This window comes from Pomacea canaliculata, linkage group LG10, assembly GCF_003073045.1.
Source record: "Pomacea canaliculata isolate SZHN2017 linkage group LG10, ASM307304v1, whole genome shotgun sequence".
NCBI classification, from domain to species: domain Eukaryota; kingdom Metazoa; phylum Mollusca; class Gastropoda; order Architaenioglossa; family Ampullariidae; genus Pomacea; species Pomacea canaliculata.
Genome location: NC_037599.1, coordinates 24,553,626 through 24,578,069, shown reverse-complemented (window position 1 = coordinate 24,578,069; position 24,444 = coordinate 24,553,626). Strand labels below are relative to the sequence as shown.

Genomic DNA, 24,444 nt, shown 5'->3' with positions numbered 1-24,444 from the left:
GCTGTTCACACAAAAAATAATAATAAAAGATGAAGAAAAAAATGTACTGTCAGATTTTTTAAACATAACTCGACAACCTCTTCTGCTTCAGATGATGCGCATCAACAGAATTTCTCTTTACTCCGGGATCCTGCATGGTGGGGAGCTGCACTCAGGCTGTGGAGGAACATTTTCATTCCACAGGGGGCTCGTGGGTGGAACAGAAGGCAGGTGGATAAATGTTCATCTCCAAAAACCACAAGAGATGTATCTGTACAAATAGCTGTTCACATACACTTCCATGTGTGCGCCTCTTCCTGACCATTGTGATGCTGGCTACTGTCGGCTTCTACTGATGTAAATTCACATCATCAACATTTCACAACACGGAGTTCATGGCACTGCAAACCTGAGTTCCACACAGACCTACAAGCTAAATAGTAATAAGCAGTTAATAACAGGAAAAGTTATTCAACTCTAAGGTTTGCCAACTCCTGATATTTGTCTTTCACTCGTGTAGACAACATCTAATGACGACTTCATTTGATTGGAGGACACCGATTACATTTACGATGTATGTATTAAAAATGTTTGTAATCGGAGGATCCAACGGTCTGGTACACCCACACCCCAGTATAAAGTGTACATGGTTGCTATGGAGACAGACTGGGCATCAAGAAAGCCAATACCCCGGGAAAGAACTTGTTTCATTCAGTTACACCTGTCGCCTACGACAGCTCACCTGGCCACCCGTCATCAGCCGCCACTTGCAGGTAACTCACATACAGATGGGAATATTTCTACTGAAGGAGAAAAACTCGCATGTTGTTAGTAGTATTTTGTCAGACTGAGGGCTGTCTCTACTGTCAACACCTCATTACTATTCCATACAGACAAAATCAAATACCTGCCGATGTCACCTACAACAGGTGAAGGTAGACTGGTCGTTACAATGAATGAGATGGGATGAATGGCGGACTTGATGGGTTGGCAGCATCTTAATGAAATTATCCGCCATCCCCGCTAAGACAAGAAGTTAATTTCTCCAGGATGTGGTGCCAATAGTTCTACCATTTTACCACATAAGTAAATGCTTATTAATTAGCTGACAGGTGTTTTATGAGATATACACCTGCATTCGCTGAAGCTTGGATGAAATTAATTTCTCAAAGGTGCATCAAGTTTCCACAGTTTTTATAGTCCCCCCTCTCTCTGTCTCTCTCTCTCTGTCTCTCTCTCCAGCAGCCTACAACAGGCAACAGCTCAAACATTTCCTGTAACAAAATCTACATCCACACCGATTTCTAACAACTCACTGAAGGATGCCAGTATCATCAAGAGCAGCATCCGTAGGTTAACATACATTCAAAGGGAAAACTACGGGAAAGATAAGAAAGATTATACAACTACCTTGGGAATAATCAGTTCCCATAATATTGAGAACACATGTACAAACACCCTGGGTGTGGGCAGGCATGTGAAAACATCTGCACTGACTCACCCGAGCGAGCAGGCAGACTAGCAGTGAGTCAGTTCTAGAACTACTGTAAAAAGACATTCACTCATTTCCCAGACAGTAAAATATTTAATCTTTGAAAACTCAGAAAGTAACCAAGTTGTGTGACCATTAGTGGGTTTGCTAGCTGACCGGTAAACAATGTTTGCTTGTGATGAACCTGGAAACAGGAAGTTCATCATGGGACTGTCATGGCGCGAGTGTCATTAGCGCTGGTTGTCCAGTCCTTGATGTTCATTTGCTGACAGAGCTTGGTGAAGTTGTCAAAGTCCATGATGGTGTCGAGTCCAATGTAGTCGCATCGAATGACATCGGGTTTTACACAAAACATTTTGTTTCTCCACCAACAATAGTCTACAACCTACACAGTTGTGTAGATGTCTGCCTGTGGTCTTCATCTCACTTTAGGTGTTGTCCACATCAAATAAACCATGGTCCTGCTCTCCGACCTTTTACACCTGTCCTGTTTCCGAAAGAAAAGTTCTTCGTCTCCTGTTGATGTTGTTTACGAACAATCGCACTGCTTGTGTCATTTACTCTTATCATCTACTCTAGTTATCCTTTGTGTGATTCTACTGTCAATGTTGTGAATTGAAAACCTGGACTCGGTGAACATCGGGAGGACGCCTGTGCAACACTTGTTTTCACACCTTGAAATCACAACATTGGTTTGAAGACGATGTTTGTTCGTGGTAACTCAAACTCACACCTTAACATGTGACTTGCTGCTGCTGCTGTCAGGAGAAATATAGAGGTATAAAAAGTCAGGGGGACAAATAGATTGTCAGGTTCATACGTTTTTCGGTAATCATTCTGTAATACAGCCCCGCACCTGTCCTCACTCCATCATTAGCTGGACTATTTATTATGGCGAGCCAGCATGTGTGATCACCACGAGGACGGCTAGTACTGACTTCCCAGGAAGCTTTGCGCTAAAGTGCTCGGCAGGCAGGGAGGGGGAGGGGAGGACACTGGCTGGAGCAGTGCACATGCGGACTGCAGCGCCCTCACACGAGCAACGGACTTTTTGGAGAGCACACGAGCGGCCAGACACACAGATGATACGAGGGAGGCGAGTAGACACAAACAGGTGTGCAGCACTGGCCACTCACCTCCTCGTCTTTTTGCTGTGAACTTTGACATGAACATCAGGTAACAGCTGGGAGGGACACAGGTGAGTGTTTGTTTCTTGACGGTAGCGCACCTTTTATGTTTCCTTCACTTTGTCTTTCCGTTGTTCACTGGTTTATCAGCTTTGGCTCACTTTTCTTTTCCTTTGTTTCTGTCTGTCTCTATCTCACTCACACACTCAAGTACACATTGTACATCTTTCCCGTTCAATAGCAGAACGCAAATCAAATCTTCGTCCAGCGAAATTTAATTTAATTTATCGAACAAAGTAAATTTATCTCACTGTTTCCCCAGCAAAATGTATACTTACATAATCTCCTCCCATTTCTCCAAACCGTGGAAGACGCATAAAGGTCAGAGCAATTTCACTATTTTGTTCTTTCTTCGCTCACTTAAAACACGATATGCTAATTGCACCTGTGCCGAACATTCCTTGTGTTTACTTTATTACTTCTGTAAACATCGAGATGGTTTAATGGGTGAAGTTGCCATCCCTCCATCCTTTGTATGACTAACGGTCTGTCGTTGCCGATCGCTTGGCCCGAGTTTGACGAGGTCGCCGCTGGTTGTACAGTCCTCACGTCATCGAGCGCCAGTCAGCTCGGCGGACATTAACGGCATTTTAACGGTCAGGTGTTGAGGTGTCCTGCAGTCGTCGTCGACATCAGCCGCACTCAGGAGACGAGTTTTGTAATGTGTAGCAATTGTACTCACAGTAAAAAACAGTTTACATAGAATCTACTTCTCACAGTCCAGCACCTGAGCAAGCGCCTCACATTGACATCCATTGTACAGAATGTGTAGACTATCACAGAGTGCAAAGTTCACACTGTGTAACGTAGAGTGCAAAGTTCACTTCACACTGTGTAACGTAGAGTGCAAAGTTCACTTCACATTGTGTAACGTAGAGTGCAAAGTTCACTTCACACTGTGTAACGTAGAGTGCAAAGTTCACTTCACACTGTTTAACTCAGGGTGCAAAGTTCACACTGTAACGCAGAGTGCAAAGTTCACACAGTGTAACGCAGAGTGCGAAGTTCGCAGTGTAATGCATGACGATCAGCGTACACTGCACTCACATGACCATATCACGTGACTGTGCCCATTTTCTGTGACACGTGACACGCTGGCCTTATTTGCCAATCAAAGCGTGTTTACTTGTTTGTTTATCACAACATTGCAGGCGCGTGCACAACGACTTGCCCGCAGCACGCGCGCACTTTAGCAGGACACAGTTGGCGGTCAGAGATGTCCTGGGAGGAGCAGGGCGAGCTCCAGTGTCCCGACTGCTGGTAGTGAGTAGGTCGCAACAGGTGGAGCTGTTGAGGTGAGCGATCTATGGCCGGACACAGGTGTGCATGTTACCTGGTGTCACTCACTGAGTGGCTAGCATTTACGTGTAGCTACCGTCAGACCTCCTCCTCCTCCTCTCAGTGTTCGTACTGACATTGGGGTACACAGTGTTTGATGGAGGTCCTGCACCCGAGGCTCAGTAGCAAGTACTCCGGTGAAAGAGATGTGAGTGGAATACTCTTGACAAACTACAGAAAATGTAAAGGTTCTTCTACGTCACGAGAAGGTTCCTTGCCGATGTGGACAGGGTGAACCACTTACCGTCGCTGCTACCTTCTACTTGGTCGAGTCACATCACTAAGATGAGGTAAAGATACTTATTTTTCTAACGAGGACCAATTTGTGAAAGGTAGTCAACGTTTTTTGGTTTGATTTTTTTTCATGCAAAACAAAATAGTGATAAATTTGGTAATATTTGATAAAATAGTTTACGGTAACCCTCTCCGTCTCGCCCTTCGCTTAGCCTGCCGGTGAGCACGTGCATGTGAGAGTGTACGTGTGTGTGTGTGGGCTCATGTGTGTGTGTGTGCATGTGTGTGTGAGAGAGAGAGGTGCGGTGTGGGGCGCTGGCCTGTGGAGGAGGTGGACCTGCTAAAGCACTCAGTTGGCTGTCGGCAAGTTTACACCTGAGGAGCTGGAGGATACTCGCACTGCAGGGATCAGAAAATTTCAGGAAACACCGACGGGAGGATGTATTGCCTTGACGAGAGTCTGTGAGCGAGTGAGTGCCATAGAAACTGTCTGCGCCTGATGAAAGAACAAAGCGGTCAGCGAGAGTAGGGGCAGGTGGACATCAGGCAAGGTAAGCTTTTATAAGTGACACGTGTCTGAACACATAAATATCTATTCATGTGTATGTGTGTATGAGAGACACATACAGACGTGCATTCGCACAGATATAAACCACACTTGAAACATTAGCTATAGTTTAGTGCTCCAGGGTTCAACTTGGGTGACCACGTGACGGTGGGATGTTCCAACCTACAGTGTGTGTGAGCTCGTGGACTCACATCTTCGTGAGTCTGTCCTCACCTGTGGTCTGTCTGTCACAGCCCCGGAATGTTATTGTCATCAATTTTCTCCTTACTATTTTCATCGCCTTGTTCATTGTGACCTCCGTGTCGGTCAGCAAGGACAAGAGAACGATGTGTGTGACAGACAGGTGAGAGGCTGACACCGAGGTGGTTAGCACCACACCTGGTAGTCACGTGTCACACTGTATTCTCATCGCTCATCTTGTATATTATCTAGAATGATAACAATAGTATTTGATGAGCTTAAGTTATGATTAGTTGCTATTTTTAGAAGATCAGATGTAAACTAAACGGCGGTAACATTTCGATCACTAAGCTACCTGCTTTCTTGGTTACTTTAACTCTTTTACATTTGTTTATTTGCGAGTGAGAGACAGAGAATTCACTCCAGTCCCTGACAATATCTTGGAACATAGACGAACCCACAAGCCGTGTGAAATGCTTAATGAATCAATGGAAGTTTAGATGACCTCAGTGGCCTGTGACCTCTGACATCAGGGAGGCTATTGAGCGGCGGCCATGGAGGCTGAGCTGGGGACATATTGACAAACATGTCCAGGACTTTTATGACACTCTGTAACCCTGCTTAGCCTGCAGACCCTTCAGGGCTGGAATTTCTGTCAGCCCTGTCATGTTGATAGGGACACGTGATTGCACGAGCAGATCGGGAGGGTTGCAAATCAGCGAGATCAGTGTTTTGTCTTGGTGCACCCCGATAATTGGAGGGTCGCTGTAATCCACACAAACATCAAAGGCTGGCACTCACTGGAGCGAGCGTACAAGTGTGTGTGTGTGTGTGAGAGCGTGTGTCAGGGTGTGTGTCAGCGTGTTTGCGGGTTCGTGCTTGTATGCGTGGTTTTTGTGTGCGCATGAGTATGTATGTGTATGTTTATATCCGTGCGCGCTGGTGTTTATGTGTGTTTATGCTCATATACCTAATTGATGCTTGTGTTGCCTGTTAATACCACATTATTATCTTCATAGCACACATCTTGAATATTATTTATATTTTCTACTCGCTGTGGCAATTATTTTAATATTTTTGTGATTATTCAGAGAGTTGAAGAAACCAACCGTAAAAGTAATTTCTAGAATGTACTTATCAGACGAAGGTTTCCGTGACTGGGTGTCCACAGGTGGTGGGGGCAGGTAGGTGCCAAAGGTCAGTCTTTGTGTCAGTGCCGGTGGAAGGAGCAGGAGGCTGGTACAGTTCACGTGATGTTCCCGCTCGTGGCGAGATCTCATCCTCAGCCGAGGAGAAGGAAGGAAGAAGAAAATGTCAAACACCTACAGTCACGACAGCAAGGTCTGGCACAGCCCCACCTCCCCACCTCCTCACTCTCCAGCCCCACCTCCAGCTGTTGGTGCTAATGTCAGCAGGACTTAAATGTAATTACAGTACATGGCGGTCTTCTCGGATTAGTCCGCTCATCACACAGAATGGAATGTGATTGGAGTGAGTGACGGACGCGGACACAACAGGAAGGAATTGGAAGGTATTGAGAGGAAGAGGGACAGACGAGTGGGGTCATATGCTGTCTGTACATACATCCTGGAAGGTCTGAACTGACTGACCTCTGAGTCTGATAGACTCTCCGGAATAAACTCACACGAGTAATAAAATAAGGCTTCCTACCTAAAACTTTCATCTCCTCAAAATTTCAAACCGCAGCAAGGAGAAGACCTACAGATGTAGGTAGGAAACAACATCTATATCAGGATGATTCCTTTACTGATAAAGCTTTGACAGCAGGGAGGATACAGAGAAGCGAACGGATTTGGATAGTGAAAGGCCAGATGAGTAGGAAGATGGAGACTAGACCGTGGTAGTGGGCGACAAAGAGAAGAAACCAAAACAAGATTGACATCCATGGCTTCTTAGTTGCAGATACCTGATCCCAAGTGTGGCTGACTACAAAATCCTATCTGTGCCTTCAACAGAAACCTACCAAAATAATAATCAGTTTCCACCTACAAAACCTGGTGGAGGGAGGGAGATAGAGAGAGTTTGGTGGGGTGGAGGGTGGAGAGAGATGGAGGAGAATGAGAAGAAGTGAGAAAAAGAGGAAAAAGGAATGATTGAGGTGTGTTCTTCGTCTCCGTCTGTCCTCATGTACTAGTGATCATGCTATTACCTGTCTGTACTTATGTAGCGGACTGTAAACTATTGAACACAGAAGGAAATCGATTTTTCTTCCTTGTCATCAGCGGCAGTAGAGCAGCCGGATCTGACGTGTTCCGCATACTGAAAGGACATTGGTAAGGAGGCTAGGGCCGGCCATCAGACCTTCTGTCTGGACGCCCACAAAGCCCTTGAGATGTTACTGGAAGGTGAGGGGCAAGGGGGGCAAGGGTGATCGGGATCCACTTTCGAAATTTCCGCCGTGAATTCCGCCTCCAGACACATTTCCGGCGTCCTGCGAGATCTCACCTGTCTCACGCGCATGCGCCTCTCATCACCGGTTCCGCTTGACAGGGCGACTTGTCGCAGTGACGACACGAAATGAAGGCAAGATGTCTGCTGCACGAGGAGGTACACCACCCGTCAATTACACTCCACGAGTGGATTGTTAGAAAGTTTATTCACTTAGAAAACTTTCTCCATCTCCCCCACAAGACATCACGTGACCGTGTATTCAGTGACTGTGGACATGAGAGCTGCAGGCAGTCCCTGGTCAACAGTTAGATGCTGAGGAACTTGTAAGTGGAACCGGGTATCAAGAACTGTAGAACATATGCAGGAGTGAGTTGTGTCGGGTACCGGCTTTAGAGAGCAGGTTGATGCATTAGTGTTAAAGTATGCGGGGTGGGTTGAGACATCAACAGTAGGATGGGTTGATCCACCAGCGTGAATTGATGTTCTCATCAATGTATAAGTGAGTTAATTTAGTGATTACAATATTTTATTTGTTGTTCATTTAGCACGGGACCTGTTGCTATGGAAGGGAACAAACACATTTAGCAGCAAAACAGAAAATGTTTGAAGTAAACATTAAAACACAACAAAATCTGTCTCAAATGCTCTACTAGATGACATTTTACAGTAGAAGCAACCCCAATAATAATAATAATAATAATAATAATAATAATAATAATAATAGAAATCGTAAAGCGCATTTCTCAGCATGGGTGCGAGCTCAATGTTCATTTAATATTTTTCAGTGAAGGAATTATAAGAAATAGACAAATTATTAGTAACAACTAATTGGGAATAATAATAATACCAAGAAAAAGTTAACGAGATTTGTTTAAGGCAATAATACTTTTCTTTCTGATCGATAGACAGGGGAACGAACCAATGGGTTTCTGTCTTCCTTGTTTTGTGCATCCATCAGTGTCAAGCAGACTAAGACATGGCCGCCTGGCGTGCCCCTGTAAGCTGAGATGCTCGGGACTTAATGAGGGCTTATCAATTATGTCTCCACCGCCTGCAGGCGTGTTTGCGTGTGCAGCCACCCAGGGTGTCCCACCTGCCTGCAGCGTGTTGGTGTGTACGCTCACCCGTACGTGCCAGGAGGATTAGCGACAGCCCAGTGACCTGCACACGAGAGCAGACGACATTAATGCCGACCATCCCAGCCTCCACCACCTGTCTGGCATCCACAGGACAGCACGCCACCTGACGGCGGAATACGATCTGATGTCCCTGACATGAGCGTGAGATCTGACGGCGGCTGCAGGCACGACCCTCGTCAAGCCCTTCCCAGCATGCACTGCGAGGATAAGACAAAGCAGACGAGAGCCACGTCAAGCGCTCTCCTGCGGGCGGAGGCTGGCTTCAACGGGCAACTTCCTCCCAGAGATCACCGCAGCCTGGCGAGATGCTGACAGCAAATCGATGTTCTTTCAAAGGATGTTCATGGCATGGAGTCTTAACTATCGCAGTCCGACTTTTATTTCCACTGCTTGTATCTACCTCCACACACACACACACGTACACACACACACACACACACACACACAGAGTGTACAGATATATTAAGATGTATGATCCACTGGCACCACAAGACAAACCATGAAGGCAGCGACTACAGGTTGCCATCATCAAGTCTGGTTACAACTAGCGAACAAACCCTCGTTGCCGGAACATGAGGGTCTGATGGCACTGATCTGATGAATAGCTGTAAAAGCCGAGCGACAAACGAGTTAATATGGTGGTGCAGGGAGGTGTCTGTGATGATGATGGAGAACAGATTGCAGGCAGATGGGATGGGATGGAGGATGGTACAGGGAAGAGAATTAGGATGGTGGCATCGTCTGCCTTCCATTCATCGCACTGTGGTTAGATGTCTTTGTGTGAAATGAAGGGATCCAGCAGCAAGTCAGGGTTCATAACCGTCTTCACACATCCACTGGCTCGTTGGAAAACGTATTCCATCCTTTATTCGTCCATTCAATGAGTTATCCCCACGATGCATTCGCCATGAAAACCCTCTCCAGCAAACTTCCGGTTCTCACCTGCAGGGATGATAGCCTGGCGCTTGCACACGTCACATCTCAGGAGGATGGTTTCCACAGTGATTGTCGTGCAAAAATATGAGGTAAGAATCGCAGGGTTTTTTTTGTTTTTTTTTTTAATTTCTTCTGTAACCGAGCCGCCCTATCGGGATATACCTAGATCCGCGCGACAATCGCCTAACAAAAAGAGAAAGGGAGAGAGAGACGATAGATGAGAGTAACAGAAGAAAAAGAGGAAGGAAAAGAGTAAGTGATAGTAGAAGAAAGAAGGCATTCCAAGACCACGCAGCTATAGGCTTACAAATATTTTAATCAGTCTAGTACTAAAAGAAAACAGTTCCTCGAGAAGCTAACCTGATCTCCCTTTGACCCGCCATCACAGCGCGGGGCTGTCCTCCGTCTCACTCCTAGGTCTCCTAGCTACCTAGTCTCTTCCGAAAGGAAAAGGGCAAAGAATAAAGGTCACATTTTTTTACCTGTTTTACATACATTTTCTGTTGGTCTCTTTTAAGCTTGCGCGGCTTTGGTTTTCCGTCTATTGACTGACCAGTCCTAGCCGAGCCCTTGGTCACGTGGTTACTGGAAGGCTCACCTTATATGGTCACATGCATCTACTTCTGTTCTTATTGCTGGTTGATGTCCACCTCTCTACAAGTAAACAGGTCTGTGAATGACAGCAACTGAGGTGCATCTCCAGCCTACACTTTCATCTTTGTCAGTTAGGACCAAACAGGCCAGTGACACTCAAAGTTAGAAAAACTGTAATTACTGTTCTGTCGCTGTCTTTACACGCTGTATCCACAGTGAACATCACAGAAACAAGTTTTTGGACAGAGGCCATTAATAAAAGGTCTTCGAGGAAGTAGGACAGCAGACTTCTTATCTGATTGTGTATTTGATTTATCATTCAGAGGAAGGAAGCAGAAGAAAAAGCTCTCTGAAGGCAAATGGTACATTCATGCGGGAGGTAATCTCAATGGCACCGTCTCCGATCGCCTCCCTTGCGCGCTGATACACGCGCAGTTATTTGCCTGTCATCGTTGTGACAGTTTCCAGATGACTGGATCAAGATGTCATCCTCACAAAGGCTTGCGACTTGATGAAAATCGTCGAGGTTTGTAAGAGAAATATTCACAAGGCGCACAAAGCTTTTGATTCTGTGGTCAGAGGCCGACATCGCCATAGCGGGAGGTCGAGTGGACTGTGCTACAATAATCTTTCATGTGTGTGACAGACAGACAGACAGACAGACAGACAGACAGACAGACAGACAGACAGACAGACCGACAGACAGACAGACAGACAGACAGACAGACAGACAGACAGACAGACAGACAGACAGACAGACAATTTCTACTATTCGATGCTTGCTATTTTACCGTCATAACAATTTCTAAAGAGCGCAATAAATTAAAATAAAATAAAAAAACATCCTCCGTAAAATAGTTGAAAGAAAGATTCAGATACAGGTAGGGGCTGATGATGATATTTTATATCTCATTACACACCATTTACCTGTCTATAACATCATTGTGTGTAGCAGCTCTCAAAGATATGAATTTCCTTTATGTGTCCACTGTAGCACTGTTATAAGGTTTATTATTTTGTATTCGCAGGAAAGCTCATAGAAAGTATTTTACTTCTAATTATGATCTGGGCTGGGCTTCCTGAATTTTCGTTACTCCTTTTGTGTACAAATTGCCATTGTGGGACTAATTATTCTTCTGCCAGTTGATGACACGTGGATGCATTTGAAGAACAGCAGATAATCTTGTAGTCTCCTCCCATGGACAGGCATGATATTTTTTTTTTCAAAAGCAAGTTTGGTTTCAAAGCTTCGTAAGCAGTTGGCTTCAGACCCGCTGGCTCCCTAACGACCTTAAGTTGTTTTATGGAGTAGTCACCAGGCTAATTAGAAAAGTCTTTTTACTATGGACTTCACTCACCACCATTACCCTCGTGGCAAGACAAAGACCATCATCGATGATCAATGGAAGGATGTTGTGTCTTTGTAGTCCTTGTAGCCCCCCAACAGGCACTTGTTCTGCAGACAATCGTCCTTAATGGACCGCTGGCTGCAATCTTATCAGGACGGTTGGAATCACACAAGATTGTTAACATGGAGAGAAGTAGAGGAAATTCAGGGTCCGGCAGACGGAAGATAATGTGTGAGAATCTTGAGGCTTGAGGATATCTGAGACAACATAGCCTTGTTAATGGAGTGAGTAATAAACCCAAGGGTCAATGTCCGACCTCTCAGGGATCTTGTTTTCACGGGAAGTAAGACAATATTCTCCGACAGAGAGAGAAGAGCCAACTAGATAACAGGAACCATGGGGATCTCTGGCAACCAGTGGTGATTTTTTTCCAACTTCTTCTGAGCCTCAGAACCATTTCTTCAAATACTCTCTCTCTCTCTGTCTCTGTCTCTCTGTCTCTCTCTGTCTCTGTCTTACCCACCCACACACGCACACAGAGGGGAAAATAGAGAGATACGGACAGTGCTGTAGACGGCAGACTGTTTCTGAGATTGAATGACCACGTGGTCGGACAGGACTTTTTAGGCGCCCAGGACAGCATTAACGGCTCGTCTGGGAAATATGCCAGTAGGCGGGAATCATCAAATGCCAGGGGCTGAAATTGATGGAAATAAACAGACAGCGGTCATTCAGCTCTAGAAGTAATTTCTTCCGGCGCTGCTCAGGGGAGACACGCGAGCTGTGTACCATCAGCAACAGTCCGCTTCCAGCAACTCCGCCATTTTGCTTCCCCCATCGTGGGCTTTGTTTGTCATCCAGCTGCTGCTTTCTGTGGGGGTCATGCTGGGGAGCAGTTAGACCATCGGACCCCCGCCAGTGCTTTGTCGATGAAATGTGAGAATCTCTTGATATTGTTATCGGTGAGGGTTTGCTGGTCCCGACACCACAGGAAAACCTGTTCGTTCTACATGACTAATACGGATACAGCTCATCCAGAATATAAAACCGGTGAGAGAGAGAATTTTCATGTCCAGTCTGCCACTGTTACTGTCACTGTCCAGATGCAGACATTTGACATTCTTATCCTTCGCGAAGTCTTATTTTGTATTTGATGTAGAGTAATATGTTTCCTTAATAAGCATCTACTATATGTTTCTATTTAATGTGTTCTAGTTGAGATTCCACCCTGGTATTTCCTACCACTGCCTTACTTTCACCTTCCACTAGAGATGCAGGGGCTGGATAAGCTCGAGGTAAAATTAATGATCAAGAACAGCTTTTAACCGGATTAAGTCCAAGAGGATTAGGTCTGAGAGGTTTTAGTCCACATTATTTATTTTCAGCGACTGTACGTGTAGCGGGAAATGGGCTTTGCACCAGTGAAAGGTTCCAAGAACCAAAGAAGTTGGATGACAAGAAACCATGAGAATGTGAAAGAAGATGTTAGATGCTGGGATCGATGCTCGCTGTTTCATGTTTACTGTAATGAAATAATCTTCAGCTTCTCCCAACCTCAAGAGTAAAGTCGAACTTATTTTTAACCAAGTTTTGCAAAGCTTGGAATTGAAGATCCTATGAAGTCTGAATCTTGTGGGTTGCCATTCTTGTCATAACACCTTTTATGTTTGAAAACTAAAATGTTTATGTTAAAAAATTAAAATGTGGGAGAAATGTCTTCAAGAACTACTGGAACTGATCATCAAAACGGTTGTGAAGAAACGTTAGCAAAGGAAGACTTGCACAAGGAATAAGAACGAACAGCATGAAAATCAACATGAGAAAAATGGAAGAGAAAAAGTACCAAAAAGAAAAGAAGGAAAAGGGAAACATTGTAAACATGCAATTATACACTCATGCACTCACTCACATACACATGCATTCATAGAGCTATGCAGTCTGACAGACAGTCCAACAGACAAACATATGGAGACAGAGTCTCTAGCATTGTTGCGATTCTCTCTCCTTTCTTCAAGAAAGTGAATGTCACACGTGAGTTGATCTTCGACAGCCACTTGGCGGTCTGCGAGCTTGTGGGTGGATGTCCACCCAGCGGTTCACGCCGTCCTCTCTATCGTCTGACAGGTCTTCAAGAAGAACATCAATTAACATCGGCTACCATACGGCTCCAGCCTTGCAAATCTTCGATTAGTGCTCTGTATCCTGCTTCATTTTTCTCGCTTACATTTGTCCTCAGTTCTTGGTGGTTGTGGGTGGAGGGGAATGTCCGTGGTGTTCCCCTCCTCACAGAACTGCACGTTTCTGCAATTAGTCCAGCGCCGGGGTCCGTGTAGGTGGCGGGCGTGTCGGCTTCCCCTCACACTGCAGCGGCTACCCAGACATTTCCTGACCCCCAGACACACTGCTTCCAGCAAAATGGATTGTCCACGTTCATGGTAACGAGAGGAGTTATGTGAACAGGTGTCTGATTATAGAGCATCTGTTGTATGATCGCATTCTTTAATTCTTTACAATGAGCTCCGCGCTCAAAACGTTGATGCTCTAAACACCAGACGCAGACTTCTGTACTTTCTGGAGTTTGTGAAGAAGGTATACAGGCCAGTCAGCAAGCAAGGAGTTGTAGTAATCAAGTCTGGATAAAACAAACAAAAGGGTTCTCCAGACAGAGGGTTCTTAAGCCCAGTATGGTAGAGGGCACTAAAAGCGAACTCATCCCACATAGGGCCCCAGTCTCAGAAGATCCAATCAAATGCACAAAAAATATAAATGACAAATAAAAAAAAAAATGCAGAAAAAACTAAATATTGAATAGAAATATAATTAGTTTCTATATAAAGAAAGGAATGTTTTCAGAAATTCTAAGCCGCTGTCATGCGTACGAACCAATAATGTGGAGCTGTCGGGGACATGAGGGACGAAATGAGTGTTAATAACTGCGACTGGTCATGTACAGAATGAATTGCACTGTTAGCGCCCATAATATGCAGACAAGTGTTCAATTATCCTGTGTGGGTCAGGGGTCATGGCGGTCTACGTATCTTATTCAACATTGTTGTGTTGGTCGCCTTGACATTAAGTTATGCAACCTAATTGACCATTCGTGTTTCCAGCTGTTGTTATGGGTTATGGGAGGTAACAATGACTGGCTAATTCCACTGTGGCAAATCTGGCAAATTTACTGTTAGTGGCGGGCAGGCTCTCTCTCTCTCACACAGGTGCGCGCGCGCACACACACACAGGTGCGCAGACACACATTCGGCTCTACCCGGAGGAGTGTAACAAAGTGTGGGGGTAACCATAGCTCCTGAACACACAGCCCACGGCCAGTCCTGTAAACATGTGACATAAAGAGTGTACCATGATTCGAGATTCGACCCCGAATATTTTGGCTTTTGATGCGTTGTTGACAAGCTGGCTGTGGGTTCGAATCCAGGAGCTCGCGTTGCCTTGTTTTTCCTTTTCACTGTCAGTGTCAGGTGACACCTTAACCACTGGTTACGCCACAGTGTAGTAAAATACTCATGAGATACTTGTTGCAGCTCCGTAACACAATGAACAAAAAAAAGGCAAGGCTTAATAACAATAACGACGACGACGACGACGACGACGACGATGATGATGATGATGATGATGATGATGACGAGTATGATATAGTTTTAACCACTGTATCACCGACCATTCATAGACAAGTGAAAAGAAACTACACATATCATCGTGTCTTTTAAAAAGCCCTTCCGTTTTGTAGAGCCGACTAGAGTTGTTTACAAACAAAGAGTTATTTCTTAACGCGTGTTTTAATTTTCTGTTAAGGAATATATTATTTTTTGTCCAGGATCTCATTCCAAAAATAAAAAGGGAAACGGACCACAGGTTAAAAAAAAACCGAGGATGCCATATTTTTGGACGAAGCAAAGCAAGTTTCTCGCAAATCCCAGTCTGTGCAAAAAACGTGGGACGTGCAAACATCCACGTGTTGTTCTCGTGTTAATAATCTGAAAACCGGAATTCTAAAGCCGAGCTTTGCCTGAAGCCTTATGTGGCGACTGTGTGGGCGACAGCTGATGTCAAGAAGGTAGAAATCCTGCGAGGACAAGGAAGGTTTGGGCAACAAGAAGACTGTTGGGAGGGAAGAAGGTTTCTCCGTCCAAATGGTGATGGATGCAAGCGGACCTCAGTTGTGACTGAGCATCACTTAAGTTTCCGAGCGACTTTTCACACGGAATGAAAGAAATCAAGGCTTTTGTGTGTTTTTCAGTGTATGTATTTCACAGTATTAGTCTGATTGTCACACAGATGATTGCTAAAAATGGAAAAATGTATAAAATTTTGAAACAGTGGTTTCTACTTTTTTTATTCTTTTTTTTTTTTTTTGCTTTTCCAGACCTAGCATCTGTTTTGTTTGATATTTTTGAATTAGAAATTGATATTTTTTAGTATTGTTTATCTGTATAATTCTTGGAAGGTACAGAACGAGTCCACAAGCCGACATCACACCTTGACATAAGTCACAGTGATGTCTACAGCCAGGGTGAGGTGGAACTCTTTGTTAATTAACGGTGTCCGGGTATATTTCTGAGGTCACGGCTTACTTCTTGTGGGAATAAAGACATTTATACATTTTAATCTCAAGAACCAAGGTAGCTTTCCACTCCGATTTGGGGAAAATTAGATCACGTGTCCAATTCGAACCAGTGGGTTCAACGGTTCGCCCACTGATGTATCTCGGATAACCAAACCAAATCGTTTCATCCTTCAGATTTGTGATCCTTCATCCTTTTCCTCTGCATTACGAAGCAAAGATATTCTGGAACTTGTATGGTTGTACTAAGTTTTGAAACTGCGATGTTTCATCTCGGCGTGTGAAGGGTTTTGTCAGCATGGTGACCAGTCCACACACGTACGGTACCACCAGACCTTCTGGCCCCATAACCAGATTGAGAGACATCACTTCACGTCCTCCATAATCGCATTTCTGCTTTCCTTTACATTTTAGTTTTCTTGTACAGAACCCTAACCCTCTGCCTCCAGTCCATCATCTGACAGAATAATATGTGTGTGTGTGTGTGAAAGGAGTAATAGTAGTGAAGGTGGAGGAGAAAACAGAGTTAAGTGACACTAAGGGAGACAAGAAGATGGCAGTTTTATTTGTGACCTTAGAGTGACCTCGGAACTCGATTGAAGTCAAAGCTTGTTGCAGGAAATTTATATTAGGGAGCATCAAAAGGATTTTAGTTTCTACGGAAAGTTACTCTTCTCGTTTACCTGAAGAAAGCAGAGGCTGCAAATCATGGGAATGAAAACATTAGGAATGAATGTCAGCTAGAGGCAGGTGTTATCGGTGTCCGTCCATCCACTTAACAAAGTTCACCTTAGCGATGTTACAGTCGGCATCATTAAGGTCGGTCTTTGAAAACGTTTACTGAAAGTTTTCGGTATCAGTTCATTTGTCAAAGGCATAGATATTTTCTCATGGTTGTTTGATGAGTGATGATAGACGCACTAAAATAAACAGTGCTTCAGGTAGAGTTACGGACCTAAAGGTCTCTTCCAGATGGCGCAACATGTTCTGGTCACTAGTTGAGACTTCGTGAAAACATGCTGTTTGCCCAGGTGTAACATGAGAAGGAAGAATTACTTAGTGATACAATAACTAGTCAGTCGTCAGTTCTGTGGATGAGGCTGGACAATGTCCAGTGTGTGGCCAGAACAAAATGCAGTATTTAGTCGAGCGATGTAAATGGAGAAATAATGGACTGATCTCAGCGAACTCGGGGCTTCTGTTATGGAGAAGAAGCCAGAAGAACTCATGAAGCAACTTCATAGATTGTAACCTTAGTTTCCTTTGAAACTTACTGGTCACTGCATGTACCTGTGCTGACCATTGCTTCACAGGATGTTGTTTGGTGAATAGAGAATCGGTGATGCAGAGATAATGGATGGCAAAAAGAGCATCCGACTATCATTACAGTTTCATTTTTTCTCATCCTGGTCTGCACAACAATAAAGAGAAGTCTTTTTACTCAGAGTTCTGGGTCTTATGTCAGGCACAGACTTTGGTTTCGCGGTTTTATTTCAGGTACACAATCGCGGTTTTGTAACGAGAATATATCTCATACTCACTTTTTTCTTTGACTGACCTTTACCCTCTTCACAAAAATCCTTTGTGCACGATAACAAGGGTAATGGAATTAAGGCACATGTAGAATTCTCGTCAATCTAAATTTAGCAGCCACCCTGACAGCGCACGCGATTCTTCAGCATCTCTGAGCCTGCATCCCGAAGTCAGCCTCCAGTCCTGAAGCCACAAACCTCCGCCAAGCACACAATCCTGCAAGAGATGGCCAGACTCGGAAGTGATTTTTCTGTCTAGTTAGTGGCGCAGAGATAAATGTCTTTGTGTAAAGAAACACCTGGCCAGTGGCTGCCACCTGATGTTTATGTCAACAACCTGCACAACAGCTTTTGTAGTCTGATGTCAATGCTGCGATGTAGCAGTAGAAAAGTAACACGGTAATGCTGGTATCTATAGTCACAGTGTGATAGAAAATTGTCATAACTTGAAGTTCGGTACCTGTGGGTATCTGTGGGATGTTTCTACAACTTCCTGTTGTATGCATGAGTGAACACGCTCGTCTTTGAACGAATGCTTGTGTTGGCGAGTGCTTGTATGTGCGAATATTTGTGCATGGAAAGAACTAGAAATTATTTGGCTCATTTACTTACAGCTTTTATACCTTTAGTTGTTAACATCGTCATAAAGACAAAACCTCTCTCTTCCTAATTTTATGTATGAGGAAGACCTAGTTCTAACCTTAATAGATGTTTAACATCCGTCATTACTCTAACCTTTAGTACATGTCTTCACAGGTTTATCGACAGCTGATTTTATCAAAACTTTGTTCTTTGTTTCGATGTTTATTTATGCAGATAATAAATTTATCGACAAAATAATTTTAAAATAAATTATTTAAGATAAAGAGATGATAATAAAATGTACCTTTTACCACCAAGAAGTTAAATGACTATCGTTTAGTTTGTTCAATGATTCTAGCCAATGAAAATCTCCATTATGAGTTATGCGAAACATCTGTTTTTTGAATGATGAATTATTTCTTTGTCTAAGGTTTCCGGACTGTTTTGAAACAACAGTCTCGCGGCGATCAGAAGAACTCCTTTTTATCAAGTCCTCCGGCAGAGGAAGGACAAAAGAAAGACAAAACATCTGCGTCCATGATCGGCTGGATTCTAATGGAAATCATGCTTCTAAAAAGTGATTTCACTCATTCTTTTTGTGTGAAATGTGGTTTCTAGGAAACATTTTTAAGACCTGTCACAACCGCCAGAAGGCAGTGTTTTCAGGAGTCAGCCATTCACGCTTACCTCAGGTGCTGGTAAACAGACGCAATTAAAAACTTTATTCTAAGACAATAGAAAGAGAAAAAAAAAACAACAGAAAGAACAAAACCAAGATAAAATAAATGAATGTTCTAGGCTTATCTGTGGATGTAATTGCTCATAGTTATCATGTTAACAAAGCGGAGTCTTGTAAACATGTTGTTTATTGCCTGAGCTCTAGTTCCCGGATGGTGCAGAGTGAATTCCTTCCAACATCCGTGTTCACGTGGACCAGCAGTAGCTCTGTGAAAGCTCGTCACAATGTCACCTTAGTTGAGAACAATCCAGTATTCTCGACATCCTTAGTGGTGGTGTCCTGACCCCACACCAGAAGTTGTCTCTCTGTGGATGCCTGGTGTTTTGGTGGCGCTGGTGAAGACGACAGTGAGCCACTCTCCGTATCGTCCTTCAACTCGAGACAATGACGTCACCTGACCTCATCTACGAAATCGAGCTGGCCAATGACAGCTACTTGACGAACACCAGAGCACCCAGCGACGACTACAATGTGTCGATGGGGGAGATCTATGACCCCGGTACCATGCTGGCCGACCACTCAGTGGCAAACATTGCTCTCATCAGTGTGTATGTGCCGTCTTTCTCCTGGCCAGCGTCGGCAACATCTTCGTCCTTCTGGTCATCCTGCTGGACCCCAGGATGCGCAAGAGCGCCGCTAACTTCTTCTTGGTCAACCTCGCCATCTCCGACCTGCTAGGTAAGTAAATCAGATAGCGAATGAAGGTGCGTGTGTGTTCAAGGAGATGAAGTTCTTCAGGAAAAGTCTTCTGGAGATGAGTATCCTGTCCTGTGGGGCAGTGTGTGGTTGAATTTCTTGCTTTGAATTGTCTTAATATTTGTAAAAGATAAATACTTGCTCATGTCTCGGTGCAGCTTCTTGTGTCGCAAAGAACATCGAGCTGTTATGATGTCTTTGGAATAGTTCTAATTCTAAACAATAATGAAGACGGACCTCAATAGGCTGTAGACAAGGGCTGTCAGTCAATTGTTTGTGTACGCGCGCGTCCGAGTGTGTGTGTGTGCGAGAGAGAGAGAGGGAGGGCGGGAGCGGAAAAAAAGTGTACAACAATTAAATATCAGCACAAAGGACTCTCTTCCTGAGTACAGGGCAGAGTAAGCTGCGTACATTATAATCGCAGCGTTTCTAACAAATGCTTGTGTATTGACAAATATCGCTTTTTAAAGTGTTTTCAAAAACTTTCTTTAATCCTTTATTTAAAAAATACTTTTGTGTACAGAAGTACTGGGATTTCTTTGATGTAGCATACTTGATGACTTGTTCTCCATTTTGTGCTCTTCACACGTTCCCTAATGAAAGCAATATTGTAGCTGCTCTATCGACGAGGTGTCTGAACAACGATTTCTCTATGTCTTACTCAGTGGCAGTTTTTTGCATCCCCATTACGGTGGCTGAATACGTCAATCACTTCTGGGTGTTTGGCAACTCCATGTGCAAGGGCACCGGTTATCTGCAAGGTACCTAACTCATCAATATTTGTTGGAACCTTTGCAATGCTAAACACAAATTATCTCCCTTTGAAATGGCATGTTAGTTAAGCTCTCTTGACCCTGATGCAGTTTGAACGAATAACAAAAATGACAATAAAAATGTAAAAGTGAGTGAAATTTAGAAAGTAAAATTACTATGTTTGTGAAATTGTGCGAGAATAAAGGTAGCTTGACAATTCTCAAATAAAGAAATGCAATTACAAATGAGGAATATCATGTAGAATGTTATTTTTATAGTTGGAATAATTCCATAAAACTATGCAGTCTCAATGCAGTTGCTTAAGTTTCCGTGTCCGTGTCTGGTGCCCTCCTGTATTCCTGTGTCCATTTCATGGCTTATGTCCTCCTCATCCGTGTGTCCATTGTATATCTTGTGTCCGTGTGTCCATGCGCGTGTCTTGCGTCCTCCCGTATCCGTGTGTCTGTCTGACAGGAATAAGCATCGTGGCGAGCGTGCTCACCATCGTCTGCATGGCATTTGACCGTTACTTCGCCATCAGGCACCCCATGAAGAACCGGCAGATCTTCACCGTGCGACGGGTGAAACAGTTAATTCTCGTCACGTGGTTCCTCGCCGCCATCTTGGTCATTCCCATTCTAGTTGTGCGCAAGGTAACTAATGATGTCCATTTCTTTCCAATCATTAGGGGCAATCACTGAGGATGTGTCTTCAACATCGCACTAGAATTAATGATCCTTGATTAACGGTGAAAGAATTAATCTCGACTGGCAGTAAAAGGAAATCTAGAGTGAACCACAGATAAAATATATAAATGCAATACTTATATGTGACAATGTTTTTCTGGATACGCTCTACTTGTGTTGCTCTTGTTTCTGCTAGTCGCAACATTGGTGGTACGTGAAAACAGTGAATCGCACTCAGCGTCCTCGCCGTGTTTTTGTAGGTGGAGAGCCATGACTTTGGGGTGAATAGTGCTTACCAGCTGGGCATGACTATGTCGGACTTGTCAGTGCAATATTGCACAGAGGCTTGGCCCAGTGACTTCAGCAGACAGGTGTATGGCGTTGTCTTCCTGGGCCTGGTGTACGTCATACCCGGCACCCTGACCGTCTTCCTGTACATGCGCACTGGCACCACGTTGTGGGCAAAAGACCAAACCCTAACAAGACAAAACTCTTTCATCACAAACGAAGGAAAATTGGTAGGCTTAGGTTTTCTTCCAAAACTTTTAGAAATGCATTTATGCCCTGCACTACCAGCAAACACACACACCATAATACCACACTCTAATATGTGTGTATGTGTGTGTGTGTGAGAGAGAGAGAAGGAGAGGATAATGGGAAGAAAACTACAGCTTAACCAATCACCAATTGTTCAGGTGCTGACCAGAAGGCGGCTGGCACTAATGATGATCATCATATCTCTCCTGTTTGCCGTCTGTTGGCTGCCCTACTACATAATCAACATTTGTCTGGACTTCAGTCCCCTCATGTCCAAGCATTTGATCCCCCTGTACCCCTTCACCGTACTTCTGGGCCATTCCAACAGTGCTCAGAACCCCGTGCTGTACTGCCTGATGCACCGCGCCTTCCAGCAGGCTCTGCTCCGCCTCCTGAGGTGCCAGTGCAAAACTGTCTCCCGTAGTAAGGTCAGCAAGGTCAACAAAGACCACACATCCATTCACATGTTTACATCTTTTATATAGTGCATCTCAGTCATCTGTGAATAATAATTAATAATCTCCTGCCGTTATACAAAATTGTATCCTGTCGAGATAAAAATCGACTTTCCATCTCGTCAAGACGCAATATTTATTTTCTGTCTTGTCAAAATGCATCATTAAACTTTCCGTCCTGTAAATATAGAACATCAAGAATTAACCACTATCACAATTTTTTTTGCTTCCTTTAACGTCATTTCCTCCATTTTGTCTTACTTTGTGTTTTTGTTTTCCCAGTTCGATTCTTGGAGAACGCGCCATTCGGAGGAAACACATTTGCACATATCACCTGCCAGACGAACTTTGACCAACTGGATGGAGAGAATTATTACCACATCAACGCGGTATGACCCACTGTGACCCCACTTGATGGAGAAGACAACGTGTGACCCACTTGCGGAGCGCCGTACACACAATTAAAGACTGCAGTTGACGGTCCTCGCCTGTGGCTGTCACATCAAATGAAGACTGTCTTATGTTTTAATATTACTGGTACCTAAACATAGAGTTTAAGCAGAACGTGTATTTATCTTGTTTTTAAAACTTGTGAACAGAGTGTGATGGCGGAGAGACAAGCTACAGCTGCGCCTCCTGATATTTTTATGTTAGGGCAGGTGGGAGGGTTGAATGGGTGGGTGTGGGGGTGCATGCAGATAATTATTATGCTTTACTTGTGTGTTATACTGATGTGACATTAGGCCACGTAATCGACAAAAAAGGAATGTTACTAAGTTAATATTTCTCATAAATAACATGACTTAAACAAAGTACGTTTTTATCACTAACATTTGTAAACAAATGTTTTGAAATTCCTTAAAAAATGTGTTTTGGGGTTTCGCTTTTCCTCATACTATTGTCATCATAAATGTGCCAAAACTTTAGTCTGGCCTAGAGGAGAATGAGTTGGTTATGAAGAATCTATTGCTGTAACTATATCTACGATTCTAAAATATGCATGAAGTACAGACATGTGCGTCCAATTGTCATATTACGCGATTTACCTGCCATTGACTTTAGTTGTGCCCCTAACTTCCCTTCAGATTATAGGAAAGCACAAGCACGTTTGACCACCCAGTACAAGCTGTACAAACCCCTCATGGTTCACATCCTGTTGTACGGTTGTCAGACGTGCACTCTGCTAACTGAGACTGAAAAAAAGATCATTTGAAATCAATTAGTGCTTAAAGGAAACTGCTCCCAATCTCTGATAATGAACACAAAGTCAACAACGGACTGCGTTAGCCCCCCTCGTGGGTCCCCTAGAACAGTGGTTCTCAAAGTTTTTCGGACCGCGGACCACTTTACTTAAGTAAAGAATATGGCGGACCACCAAGGCCTAAAAATCAGTCTGTACTATGAATTTCAAATTTAAATTGCCGCATTTGTTTTATTACAATTCAAAACTAAATGTCCTTCTGCGACAGTGGTATAGTAATAAGTTGACATAAAACTAATATCTCGTTCTTTGTAATTAAAATGTTGATGAGAGGAATGCATCACTTTAAACATCACTTTTCTGACTGACGACTGTCAGCCGCGGACCACCTGACTTATGCTCACTTTGAGAACCACTGCCCTAGAAACCCTTTTCACAATAGTGAAACGGCACAAGTTAGTCTGATTCTTTGGCAGAAAGTAAAATATCTTTTATTCACGCGAGATGCAAGCAACCGACCAGTCTGAGGTAAAATTTGCCTTATGTAGCAGATACAACTTATGGTATTTCGTCAGGCAACAATAACACCCAGTTCTGCAAAACTAGTGTAGGCCCACTACTAACTCAGAAGTTTGCAGGCTGGGACTGTGGTGACGATGACGGCGATAAACAGAGGATGGTCACCGATGCTGCAATCGTTGTTGCTGGTTGGGAAGAATATTTTGTTGTCAGCAAGTTAGTAAATTAAAGCAAATCTCTTAATGGGATTATTTTATTTTCTTGTTGCCACCGAAAAAAAGACGAATTGTGTGGGCGTGTGCGTGCTAGCAATTTTAAAGTCTCAATCTTCGCCTAAATGATCGAGCTGACATTTTATCGGCCAAAAAAAGGCGATGAAAGGATATTTTGGGAGATGGAAAGAAGACAAATACGAAAGGAAGACAGCCAGCTCTGTAAACACGAGCCACTTGAGGGTTATTGCTTAAGGGAGACAAATGTGTCTAGGTGGTTTTCTTGCTTTCCTCTCTGGCCTGCAAAAACTTGTAACTGTAATGGCACAAAACCTAGTTTTTAAAGATCTGTAAGGATGCCACAAGACACTCAGTAAGCTATGACTATTATGTTTTTAATATTTATTATCACTTAAATTAGTGTTAATAAATATTAAACCTATCAAACTTATAATTTGTGACATTTTCTGTGAATTAGCTGAGTGAATGCACACACACACGATATGCATAAATTTCGTTGTATACATGAATATATATATGTGTCA

General features: G+C 43.7%; 1 protein-coding gene across 1 annotated transcript; it reads left to right on the top strand.

The window, feature by feature from the left end:
• Nucleotides 1–2,115: 2,115 nt before the first annotated feature.
• LOC112574475 (gastrin/cholecystokinin type B receptor-like) lies at nucleotides 2,116–23,049 on the top strand. The gene is given in 8 exon segments (XM_025255575.1): nucleotides 2,116–2,669; nucleotides 18,532–19,393; nucleotides 19,396–19,518; nucleotides 20,202–20,297; nucleotides 20,764–20,942; nucleotides 21,236–21,493; nucleotides 21,671–21,940; nucleotides 22,250–23,049. Coding segments are annotated over 7 exon segments (1,218 nt in total). The 5' UTR covers nucleotides 2,116–2,669; nucleotides 18,532–19,224; the 3' UTR covers nucleotides 22,373–23,049.
• The last annotated feature ends 1,395 nt before the right edge of the window (nucleotides 23,050–24,444 follow it).